This window comes from Astyanax mexicanus, chromosome 19 (assembly GCF_023375975.1).
Source record: "Astyanax mexicanus isolate ESR-SI-001 chromosome 19, AstMex3_surface, whole genome shotgun sequence".
Lineage (NCBI taxonomy): Eukaryota > Metazoa > Chordata > Actinopteri > Characiformes > Acestrorhamphidae > Astyanax > Astyanax mexicanus.
Genome location: NC_064426.1, coordinates 43,067,357 through 43,080,411, shown reverse-complemented (window position 1 = coordinate 43,080,411; position 13,055 = coordinate 43,067,357). Strand labels below are relative to the sequence as shown.

General features: G+C 32.1%; 1 protein-coding gene across 1 annotated transcript; it reads right to left on the bottom strand.

Annotated features, from left to right (window-relative positions):
• Positions 1-68: 68 nt before the first annotated feature.
• On the bottom strand, positions 69-10,320 carry LOC111192968 (5-hydroxytryptamine receptor 3A-like). Its single transcript, XM_022671427.2, has 9 exons — positions 10,256-10,320; positions 9,080-9,228; positions 7,988-8,032; positions 7,720-7,826; positions 6,590-6,759; positions 4,833-4,942; positions 3,752-3,962; positions 2,430-2,612; positions 69-682 (listed from the first exon to the last, which is right to left on the bottom strand). The coding sequence occupies exons 1-9, from the start codon at positions 10,308-10,310 to the stop codon at positions 429-431; spliced, it is 1,284 nt and encodes a 427-aa protein (XP_022527148.2). The 5' UTR covers positions 10,311-10,320; the 3' UTR covers positions 69-428.
• Positions 10,321-13,055: the final 2,735 nt, after the last annotated feature.

Sequence of the window (13,055 nt, the reverse complement as noted above, 5' to 3'; positions counted from 1 at the left end):
TATTATGCATTTATTACTCAGATTCATGCTGTTTTATGTGCCCAGGGGTTTTAAGGCAAGGCGTGTTTATTTGTATAGCACCTTTCTGACACAGTGGCAAATTTAAAATGCTTTACATAAACAGGGATAAAGGGGAAAATACATAAGAAAAATTAATAGATGTGGAAAAACACAGTAAAAGCCAAAAAAAAAAACATTTAAAAACTAGTTTAACAATAAAATATAATAAAAAAATACAGACAATAGACATTTAACATTTCAGTTGCTTGTGTGTACTTTACATTGGCCTTTGATACGTAAAATATGTAAAATTTCACGCTTAACCTGCAGCATGATTTCAGATTATGAACAGCTCTTGTTTGGCAAATGCAAAAAATGATGAAGCAAAATGCTAAAATAAAATGAAGCACCTTCTTATTATTATCATCTTAAAACTGTACGTTATTAATTGTACAAAAGTCTATTGTGCTGAAAACGGTTATAGCAATACCGTAAATAATGTCCAGGCTCAGATAAGTAAAGAAACAGATTCTGTCCCAGGATTTAGCGTAGCGCAGCCTCGTCTCTTTCTCCCGCACGTCTTTATCCATGTTCTCCACAAACCTGCAGGCGCTCTGGATGGCGGCCGGCTTTGCTGCCAGCTTTTCAGATGTTTTTAATCCATCAGTGAGATCAATACCTGCTGAAAGATGATGAACAGAATCACATATTTTATACAAAATAGATTTTTCTTTAGAAAATGTATTAAATCTCCTGTATTCTTCATTCTAAGCGAGTTCTACGTTGACCTTCTCCCAGTGCTGTATAGAAAGACTCTCAGATGATACATTTGGGTAGTGTACCTCATGGTGAGAGATCATTGACTGCTGGAAATGCCTCTATTACGAACTCAAAGGCCCAATCCCAATTCCCTTAAAATTGGGACAACCCTCAAGCACCCGATACGTCTTTAGGAGCGCTAGCTGCTGGTTAACTAGTTAACTTTGTGCTTTATTTTTATTGTATGTCTTCAAAAAAGTGAAAGATGATGCAGAAATTATATATTATTATTCATTCCTTAATTCCTATGTGAGGGGGAGATGAAATTAGCTTTGATTAGGTTTTGTTTTATTTTACCTTTTCGTCTGTTGCACCATATAAGGTGGAACAGTAAAGTTAGCTAGCCAGCTAGCTACTGAGACAAACTACTAGCAATCTTTTTTATGCTTATTATGAAGAATTCAGCCATAAAACATTGAAACTACACATTAAACTATAGTAATATAGTGCTAATCGAAATAGGATTGGGCCAGTGAATCAAGTTTAGCCCTATCTGGACGGGATTATTTTCTCAAGGGAACGCCTGTAAAAAATATTTTACACTTCTATCTATCTCAGTGATAAAACTCCTGCATCCAGACTGCAATTGAAAAAAACAGGAGGACCAGTGAGTTTTTTAGGCTATCTCGGTCACGTGACATCATCACAGCGTTCAGTAGCTCCTCCATTTCCACTGTTGTTGTGTTTTTAATATGGATCTCCATGGAAACCGTGGCGCGCCCAAACTGTAATTACGGTGGCCGGCAGTGGACAAATATCTATTTTATTAAAGGCGAGGAGACGAAACTCAGAGATGTGCGTCCGGACAGGACTAAAATTACTGGAGGAGCACGGAGTTCAGAGAAAAACAGTAGATAATTCAGCCTGTAATTTTCTCAGAGGACGTCTGAGAAAAACACCTACATGATCGTTCTGGACGGGAATAAAATCACAGAGGATAAAAACCCCCTGAGAAACTAATCCGCTCAACTGATGACGCTGCAGCTTCAACGTACGAGTAAAAAGCTACAGGATCTACAGGTCCAGCTGTAACAACATCTTTGGGCAGGATCCATATCAGAACCTGCAGAACCTCCATACCCAACCAGCTCAATCTCATCTTATATCCAGAATAGAGGAACCAACAGGATCTAAACTAAAAAGAGCTTCCTTTTAACTGTATTTCAACAGTTTTACCCATTGAAGAGAGACCCATTCTTTTACTAATGTTTGTAGAAGCAGTCTGCATGACTAGCTGCTGCTTTTATTATACAACTAGAAAATATTCAGGAACATATATAGTTAATATAGTGTAGGACTGTACCGTATTATAAGGAGGATGGATAGGGTCATGTATCGCAATATTTTGTCCAACAGCTTCCTTCTCCGCAGTAAGAGCATTAAATATGAGTCGTGGCTGGGTCTTCCTGCATGACAATGACCTGAGACACTTTCACTAATGTTTGTAAAAGCAGTCCCAGCATGCCTAGCTGCTGTTTTTATTATACACCTGTGGATACGGAGGAGATTCAGGAACACCTGAGTTTAGTGATTTAAATGGGTGAGTAAATACTGATTGTGACCATGTCCAAAATAAACAGCCAAATGTATAAAAATATGAAAAAAATTACCCATTTTCTCAGGACTCTTCTCATTCCGTCGAGCTTTAAAGCTGAATAATTCACGCAGTCTTCGGATCTTGGATAGGTTCGGACAGCTGGGATAGGCGGTGCCGGTTTTACACAGCCGGGTCAGTATCATAGATATCAGCACACTCACCACCAGCACAATCAGGCAGAAGCAGTAGTGAAAATCTTACACAAACAGATAAAATATATTAGTAATATATTGTAACTTTATGAGCATTAGATTGGTTAGACAATTTGAAACCTCAAATCAGAAAAAAAGTGATGACATTAGTGCTGTGAGGCAACTAAATAAATGATTGAATTAATCACATTCTCTGTGATTAATTAATCTAAACTAATCACATCTAATCACATTCATCATTTTATATTGTACAACTCAGTTGAATTTTATCTGAGGAGCAATAAAGTCGTAACATTTTGTGAATAAAGTCATAATATTTCAAGATTAAAATAAAAATATTTTGTGAATAAAGTTGTAATATTTCAAGAATAAATTCGTAATTTTTCAAGAATAAAGTAATATTTAAAATTAAAATTAAAATATTTTCTGAATAAAGTCATAATATTTAAACATAAAATACAATATTTTGAGATTTAAATAAAAATATTTTGTGAATAAAGTTGTAATATTTCAAGAATAAATTCGTAATTTTTCAAGAATAAAGTAATATTTAAAATTAAAATTAAAATATTTTCTGAATAAAGTCATAATATTTAAACATAAAATACAATATTTTGAGATTTAAATAAAAATATTTTGTGAATAAAGTTGTAATATATCAGGAATGAAGCCATAATATTTCAAGAATAAAATCATAATATTTTGTTAATAAGGTTACAATATTTTGAGGTTAAAATAAAAATATTTTGAGAAAAAATGTCAAAATTTCAAGATTTAAAAAAAAATTGAGAATAGTCATAACATTTGGAGAATAAAGTCATAATATTTCAAGAATAAAGTCATAATATATTTTGAGAATAAAGTCATAATATTTCACGAAAATAGTTGTAATGTTTCAAGAATAGAGTCATAATATTTTGAGAAAAAAAGTTACAGTTAAAATTAAAATATTATAAACTTTATCACTATATCATTTAGCAAATTCTGTGACCACAATAATGAGACTTTTCTGGTTGTAATGCCACTTTATTCCATTAATTTATTCTTTTATCAAAATCTACAGTTTTTATTTTTTTAAGAGTGCCCCAAAATCGCAAATCAGGACACTGCTGTATTAATCATATAGAAAAATGATTTAGTATTTTATGAATAAATTCTTTATTCTGTATAAAATTGCACTTACAGATGAGAGGGCTGCAGCGTCCGGAGACGGGCACCTGTTTGCAGAGCATCATGAGGAACATGGTGAAGCTGAACACCAGCTTTATCTTAAAGGAGTTTCGTTCTCCTCCATCCAGCGGCAGAGCGAAGCTCACCAGGTCCACGATCATGATCAGCGCCGCGGGCAGAACCAGCGCCACCACGGCGTTAAACGGGTTTAAAGACAGAAACACCTGTGGAGAGGTTCAGGTAAATTCTGTCAATAATCAGATCTACAGGTTTACATATCTGCAGGAAATCAAGGCATTTACATGCACTCAATAATCAAATAACTGCAGAAAAACAGGTTTAGTCAGAAATACAGTCATATGAAAAAGTTTGGGCACCCCTATTAATCTGAATCATTTTTAGTTGTAAATATTTGGGTGTTTGTAACAGCCCTTTCAGTTTGATATATCTAATAACTGATGGACGCAGTAGTATTTCAGGATTGAAATGATGTTTATTGTAGTAACAGAAAATGTGCAATATGCATTAAACCAAAATTTGACCGGTGCAAAAGTATGGGCACCCTTATCATTTTATTGATTTGAATACTCCTAACTACTTTTTACTGACTTACTGAAGCACAAAATTGGTTTGGTAACCTCATTGAGCTTTGAACTTCATAGCCAGGTGTATCCAATCATGAGAAAAGGTATTTAAGGTGGCCAATTGCAAGTTGTTCTCCTATTTGAATCTCCTCTGAAGAGTGGCATCATGGGCTCATCAAAACAACTTTCAAATGATCTAAAAACAAAGATTGTTCAACATAGTTGTTCAGGGGAAGGATACAAAAAGTTGTCTCAGAGATTTAACCTGTCAGTTTCCACTGTGAGGAACATAGTAAGGAAATGGAAGAGCACAGGGACAGTTCTTGTTAAGCCCAGAAGTGGCAGGCCAAGAAAAATATCAGAAAGGCAGAGAAGACTTTTTCATACGACTGTACAGTGCGTTTACATGTAGAACAGGAACAGGATTATTAAAGAGTAAATGTAAACACAGTTAACACAAATGCATTGATTGTAATTGTATTTGTCATTAAAATTAACCAGATTATTTACATTTAAGTAGTTCCGGCCTTTCCCGTGAAGATTCACCGATAACGTTTTCCATTCTCCTCGATCTCCTCCCACTATAAGTATCCGCCCGTACAGCAGAGTCAGACCACAAGCTGAACCCAGAAAAGCATGTTAATGTCAGCAAAGCTGAATGAAGTTCATTAGATATAGTACATAGAATAGAATATCTAGAATAGTATTGAAAGTCTTTATTCGTCATTATACCAAGTATAACACAATTAAGGTACACAAACAATACAATAAAAAAAACTATGATTTAACTCAAATTAATCACAAAGAATCTAAAAATAGAATTAAAAAATGTGGAAAATAGAATATAAAATATTTACATAAAGAAGATGCAAAATAGTGCCAGATTGCGTATTGACCTATTCCACAATGAAGCGTTGGACTTAACCCTTGTGTGGTGTTCATATTTTTGTTCCTCGTTTACTTTGTTACTTGTATTTAATTCAGCAAAATTAAGCAATTTTACATTAAAATGCTTTACACATGCTCGCTTCACCTAAACTACAAGCAATATAAACAGCTTACATGGTTAATATTTGCCCTTTACCTTTCTTATGTTACATTTCTTTTAAAAAGTGCTACTCTTTTTTTATTATTTTTTTAATAAAATGTGATAGAAAATGAATTAAACTCAAGATATGAGTAGAAAATTTGTTTAGTTTCAAATTTACAAATGAAGCAATGTTTATTAGCCCTTGGCCAAACATACTGTATGTAATATAAATGTGTAGGGGGGGGGGGGGGGGGGTGTACAGTGTGTGTTTATCGAAAATGTGTTTTGATATATGTTTTTCACAAAAAATGAGCCAATGCCAATGAGTTTGAGTAGGATTTTATATATATATATACGTATATATATATATATATATTTAGTGGGAAATAGTGACAGATTGCACACTGCCACATTTAACTATTAAATATTGCACTTGATGTGATATAGAGCCCTATGTCTTGCTGTTTAGCGCTTGTACTCCAGTGGGATAAAATTTGTTTTTGGAGACGATTTGTTCATGTTTTAATAGTTTTGTACCGTCTACCTGACGATAACATCTCAAAAACATGGTTATTATCACCTTTATTATATTGAAAACTAATTTGTGCAAAGGATTTGGGACAGAATTTGGGCCTCTTAAAATGCTAATCAGTATTGGGTTTTTAAACTATATATTTTTAAAAAATCACATAAAAAACACAATAATAAAAATGCCAATTCTTTTGAAATAAAAAAAACATTTTCATCAACATATTATTAACATTTTACATCACTAATAAAATCTGATAAAAACGTCATGAATAGATTGTATTGTTTGGATCCATAATGCACCAAAAATATGTTTTTTCAGTTCTTTCTGGCTACTGCGATTGCCCAGATCTCCACACTATACAGGGGTGAAGCTTCCTCTTCAGCACAATGACCCCCTTAAGAAGCAAGCTGATTGGCTCTTTTTGTTAAAAGGCATATTTGAGCTTCAGGAGAACTCCCAGTCATATTTCAACTAGTGGTTGGTCTCCTTATTAATTTTTTTTTTTTAAGTTTTTGTTCCTACCAATGGTAAGTGTAATAAAAACAATGACCATCTTCAAACACAGTGGTTAGTCCTGGTAAATTACAGTGAATGAAGATTTCTGACTAGGAAATGTACCAGGTTACAAATTACTTAGTTTTACGAATGTATTATGAATAAGTAGAGGGGATTATTATTTTAAATAAAATAAAATCCATTTCTTACAGGATTGATTCCATCCGTTGAGGGCCACAGGGCATGATTCAGAAACAAACGGGTAGGTGAAGAGGTTGATCCCACACATCACTGTGATATACATAATAACAGAATACGACACAGTGCCATCGTTTTTCACCAGTATATCCTTAGAAACTGGCTTTACATCTGTGTAAACTCTACAGAGAGAGAAATAGATAGATTAAACACTGAGTTATAGGAAACTTTAAGTTGAAAGATGAATGATGGAAAAAGTATGAAAGCTTTGAAAGCCCCAGGGATCACTATATGTATGTTGTGATCATGATTATAATGCCTATAGTGTAAGATAGGGGAGTGGCAATCTGATACTTGATTAGTATCAATTAGGTCGAATTCTGGCTAAAATCACTGAATTCAGTATCAAAAGACTAGAGTGTGCAAATCCTGCAAACATAATTGCAGCGCTGATTTCTGAAAATCTCCTTCATGGATGTACAAAACACTAAAGCCAGCTAACAAATGGGTGTCCAAACTTTTGCACAAATTGTGCAAAGCCAATAGATTTAACTAACAGACCTGTGATTGCAAAATTTAGGGTGTTTTCACACCTTTAGCTATAGTTTTTTTGGTCTAAATCGGTTGATAACTTTATTTACTTTATGTGTTTTTCCACTCGTTTGGTTTGTTTTCACACAGGCAGAAACCTAAATGCACCAATCAACAATAAACAGAATAGTAAATAAAATAACATTGCTGTTCCCATAAATGAGCTGCTGGTGCAAATGAAGCATTGGACACGTCCAGGTAACTGCCCTGTTAAAATAGCAATCCGCCAAAATCAGAGCTCACATGATTTACTCTTAGAGGGAATGATGATCAAGAGACACGCTGATTGGTTTATTATTTCATGTTACGACCATGATTGATTAAGATAATTAGTACATGCATTTTGCGCATTTCGAGCCATGTAAGGCTTGTGTACTTTTCCTGTCGTTATGATAGCAAAGACACACTGACTAATCCTAAATTAAGCTGAACGATGCACACTTGACGGTTCGCCTATAGATCGCTAAAATTAAACAGACCCACATTGTTTCTAAACATAGAAAGACCAATCAGAGAAAAGAGTAATGATGCCACTGTATGAGTTAACTCACGCATTGTCCACAGTCAGATGAGGCGTCCACATTTTACTGGACGGCATTATGAGATCTTTAAACCTGTACTGTGACTCTGTCCATGCCAGGTCTGGATCTTTCCATTGCTGTTTAACAGAATCAATGACAATTTATCATATAAATATTATATATTAGTGGTGGAGTACTGTGTATGTTAATTATGAATTATCTGTATATACTGTATAAAGGTAATGGAATAATGTACTGCTGTATTCTGTAAATATAAATAATCTACTGGTGGACTTACCATAGTGATTTTTAAGCGACTTGAGAAACGCAAAGTTTTAGTATCCTTGTAAAAAAAGATAAAGAAAAGAACAGAAACATTATTTTCAGGATGTATTGTTTTTTTTATTTTCCCTAATTAATGTGCTCTGTAGGCAAGGTTTACACTCGACCTCTTTCTTTTGTAGTGCATCATTACAGGGCTCGTTCTTTCAATGCTATAGCTAATCTTATATACAGTATATTAGTTATATATAAGCTAGCTCTGCTGCTCTATTGATTTTCTGATAAGATTAAACTCCCTCCAATTTTAGCACTTTGTTTATAGTAGTGTATTTTATGTTTATTATATGTTTATTAGCAATAATTTGGTTCCAATTTAAACTAATTACAAAACAATCAATACAAAGTGGATGAGTGTAATGCACAGATATACCACAACAGTTAGCATTACATAGGATCCTATGAACTCTGTAAATGTTTACTAATTAAAAATGTTCCCTAATTTTTGTCTTTTTTTTTTAATTCTGATTCACAATTTTTCTCACTTTTTTTTTCTTTAAGCCTCAGTTATACAATTCTGCTCATGCTTCCTAAAGCATCTACATTTTTTTAATCTTAAATACCAAAATTTATTGTGGTATAATCATAATTATTTGATATTTTGGAACTGTTTTGTTAATCTTCTGCATGATAAACAATTTTATATAAAGGCCATTTTATGCAACTTGATATATATTATACAGTATATTGATAATAAATAGCATAAATGCATTTATGTTCTTTGATAAGAAATTCACTTTAATTAATACTAGTTTTGAAGATGCTAAAATTGTGTTTTTTGCCAGTTTATACAAAATACTGAGGTTTGCAACATATTTTTAAATACATTTACCAGGCTAAATACAGACTAGCATAACTGGCTACAGTATTGGTGATATTTATTCTGTTTTATGTAATGAAACATACAACTAAACTTTGAGATCCATTAATATTTAATATATCTATAGATAAATAAATTTATATCTATACATGCTTAGCTTTGCCTTGCAAATAAATATATATATATATATACAGTTGCTTTAAAATACAAGTTATATTGAAAATAACTTACGACAGAGAGGGTCTGGTACTGGATGGAGGTGAGGTTCACAGTGATAGCGCACCCTGGAGGCTGTGGAGGACTGTACAGATCCTTTTTAATGAATTCATTAGCCAGACATCGACGTGAAACACAAGCTGAGCTTTGGGATCCCACCAACACTGTGTTTAAAACAATATAACTGATATTAATACCATATTTTATTCCATCATTCATTGAATAATCTTAATAACAGACATCCCACCTCTCCAGAGACTTATGGGATTCTCCTCATATTGATATAATCTTTCTGATGCCCACAGAGTAAATATACAATATATCCCAGAAATCTGAACATTATTGCTGCATTTTGTTAAATTCATACATGAATGTTAAAGTTCTGAATAGTGTAATAGTTCTGAATAATAATCCTTAAGCAAACACAAATTTTAGCACAGTTGTGAAAAACATACATTTTACAGTAAATGAGAACTTGGATAGTTTGTTTTTGTTTGTCATTTACTTTTTCTAGTATTGTACATTGTATTACAAGTATATTTGTTTCCCATGTTCAATTATTATTAATATTTAATTCATTTACATATTTTTTCTTTTACACAGTTATATATTTTTACTTATTTCTCGTCTATTATTGTTTTTTGTTTTTTTGGCTGATAGTTTAGAGTCACCCTCAATGCATTTAGAGCTTAAATTAAGGTTAATTCAATAAAATAGAATTTTAAATTTAATAAATGTGCAGAAACTGATTGCCTAATTTCTCCCCAATCTCCCCACATTGATATTATCTTTCTGATGCCCACAGAGTAAATCAAATATTACAATTATTTGGACATCATTGCTGCATTTAAGTTAGAATATTCCAACAATTCAGATTTTCTACTGGGAAAATCAGCAGAGCCTCACCAACCCAGAGTTTAGAATCCAAGATGGCTGCCCCACAGATCAACATTAGTAATGCAGTATTACTATACAGTTTATTAACACTTTATCTATCTATTAATGTCTCAATAAATTAGTTATACACAGTTCTGTACAGTTTCTCTTTGTGCACATGTTTCCATGTTGTTTGGATTCACTAAATACTGTGTAATTATGTACATTATATATATATATATATATATATATATATATATATATATATATATATATATATATATTAGCATTAAACAAGTAAACATGATTACTTACCTAAAAGGTAGGAAAGGACGAGCAAAATCTTCAAAATCTGCTTAGTAGATGCCATAGTCTAAACTACAAACAAGAAATATATTAAATGTTTGTTAAAACAAATATATTTCAGATTATTACAGATTTGTAAAACATAGAATTGGAAACTGTACAATAAAACTGTGTTTAAGTAATAGTGTTGGTACAGTGCCAAAAAATAATAGAGATAAAACATACTTACAGACATAAATTATCCAAAAATTATCAAGAAAATAAAAATAAACCTGCAAATGTTTAAAATATATATATATATGGGTTTTCTGGGTTTTGGTAGTGTAGTAATTTATGCGCAGTACTAAAAAAACACAGTTGTGAGCAACATACATTTATAATGATGTGAATTTAGATGCTGATCTTGTTTTTATTTGCCATATACTTATTTTTCTATTATTGTACATTTATTTTTTCTTTTACATAGTTATTTTATTTTCACTGCATTTAGAGTTTAAATAAAGGTTAATTGATTAAATTAGCATTTTTAATTTAACACAATGAAGATATAATTTATTATAATTGAGTTAAAACATACATGTTTTTTATCTATAGATATGTGATTAAGTATAAAAGAGTAAAGGGTATAAAGCTCTGGAAAAAAATTAAGAGACCATTTCAGTTTCAGTATAGGTTTATGTTTGAGTAAAATGAACATTGTTGTTTTATTCTATAAACTACAGACAACATTTCTCCCAAATTACAAATAAAAAATATTGCTCAGTAATAATCAATATTTGGAGGAATAATCCTGGTTGGTTTTTAATCACAGTTTTTTTTTTCATGCATCTTGGCATCATGTTCTCCTCCACCAGTCTTACACACTGCTTTTGGATAACTTTATGCTGCTTTACTCCTGGTGCAAAAATTCAAGCAGTTCAGTTTGGTGGTTTGATGGTTTGTGATCATCCATCTTCCTCTTGATTATATTCCAGAGGTTTTTAATTCGGTAAAATGAAATGCTATTATCATAAACTCACTTATTTCTGTTTACAGTTTATATTATATTCGCATTAATGACTAGTGGACTAACATAAACTATATAAATCTTGTTAAATTTTCATTTATTAAGCTTAAAAATGATATTTTCTTCTGGTATAAAGTTATTTTTGAGAGTAAGGATAGTAAACGTACCTTTTCTGAAACCCGAATCACATGGATGATGTTAGTAAAGCTGGACTCTCTGCATTTAAACAGCACCTCTCCCCGTCTGCTTACTGAGAGTCTGATTAATAAAGTAACAGAGACTCACAGCTAAAGGCTGATGTTCCAGCGTACACGTGACTGCGCTGTGTCTCAGGTTCTCATGTTTGTCTTATTGGATCATTAGTATTTTATAATACATCTCTAATTACCTCATTACCTCTTCATCCACCCGTATCCAGCAGGACAATGCCAGCGCAACACAGCTCGGCTTTATCTCAGGATGTTGACTCATCTGCCGCTGATGCTGATGCTGATGGAGGGGAACAATACTGCAGTTATGAGTGAGATATTATATAGGAGTTATTACAGCTGGATGGATGCTCTGTAATGTTTGTTTAGATTGTTGATTTACAGGGTTTTGATTTCAGTCTATAAAAGCATGAATATGTTTGAAGAGTTTGTTTGACTTGAAATTAAAAAGGTATGTGTATATATTAGTTTAACCCCGAAATGCCCCTATATATATATATATATATATATATATATTTATAAGTCCACCAGCAGTTTCGGCTACACAAACCTGAAACTAAAAAAAAAAAATAATTAGGAAAGTTTGTACTTTTGTCCAAGTATTTACTAAAAATACTAAAGATTTTAGATGTACCAAACTCTGCAAATATTAATTTAACCCCTTAAACTTACTTATTCAGTCTGTCTTACTTAACATATTTCCGTGCAATATATTTGTCTATAGTGTAAGTTATTATGTGTATTTTTATTGAGTGTATTGTGTATATTATATTATATTATATTTAATTTTATTCTTCTTCTTGTAAATATTGTTCTTCACACATTGGTGGGATTCTGCACCCAAGTATTTTTCGTTTTTATTGATAAATCTTAAGGATTTCTATTCAAGCATTACATTAAAAAAGCTTTCATGCTTGATAAGGAACGTTACCGAAAAGCGTAATTGTAATTGTAATCGAAAATATTAAAAATATATTTAAGTAAATGTGCAAATGTCAAAAAATGAATGAATAAAATCATAAAATTGGCTCTTTCCTGAACTTCAATTTAAAATCAATGTTTTCCTCAATACAAATAAAACAGTTAATCTCCTCCAAACCTTTAGTTTCGTTATGTTTGTCTAGTTTTTACGTCTTTATTGTATTATTATTATTAAGTGGAGTAGAAAGAAAACAGACAGCTTCTCCAAGTGTCCTGTAGAAGATTTCAAAACCTCAAATTTACAGAGTGTAAATAACTTATTTTACTTATTTCACAAGGCATTTTAAGGGGTTTAACTAACATTTATTTAATCTGGCTATGTGAGTTAAATGATTTCTATATTATTTCTCTACCATAAAGCTCTAAAAGAAATATCAGATGAGTTTCTTTGATTTTAGCTAATTAAAAACCTCTGGAATGTAATCAAGAGGAAGATGGATGATCACAAACCATCAAACCACCAAACTGAACTGCTTGAATTTTTACACCAGGAGTAAAGCAGCATAAAGTTATCCAAAAGCAGTGTGTAAGACTGGTGGAGGATTATTCCACCAAATATTGATTTCTGACTCTTAAAACTTTATGAATATGAACTTGAAACTGAAGTCTCTTA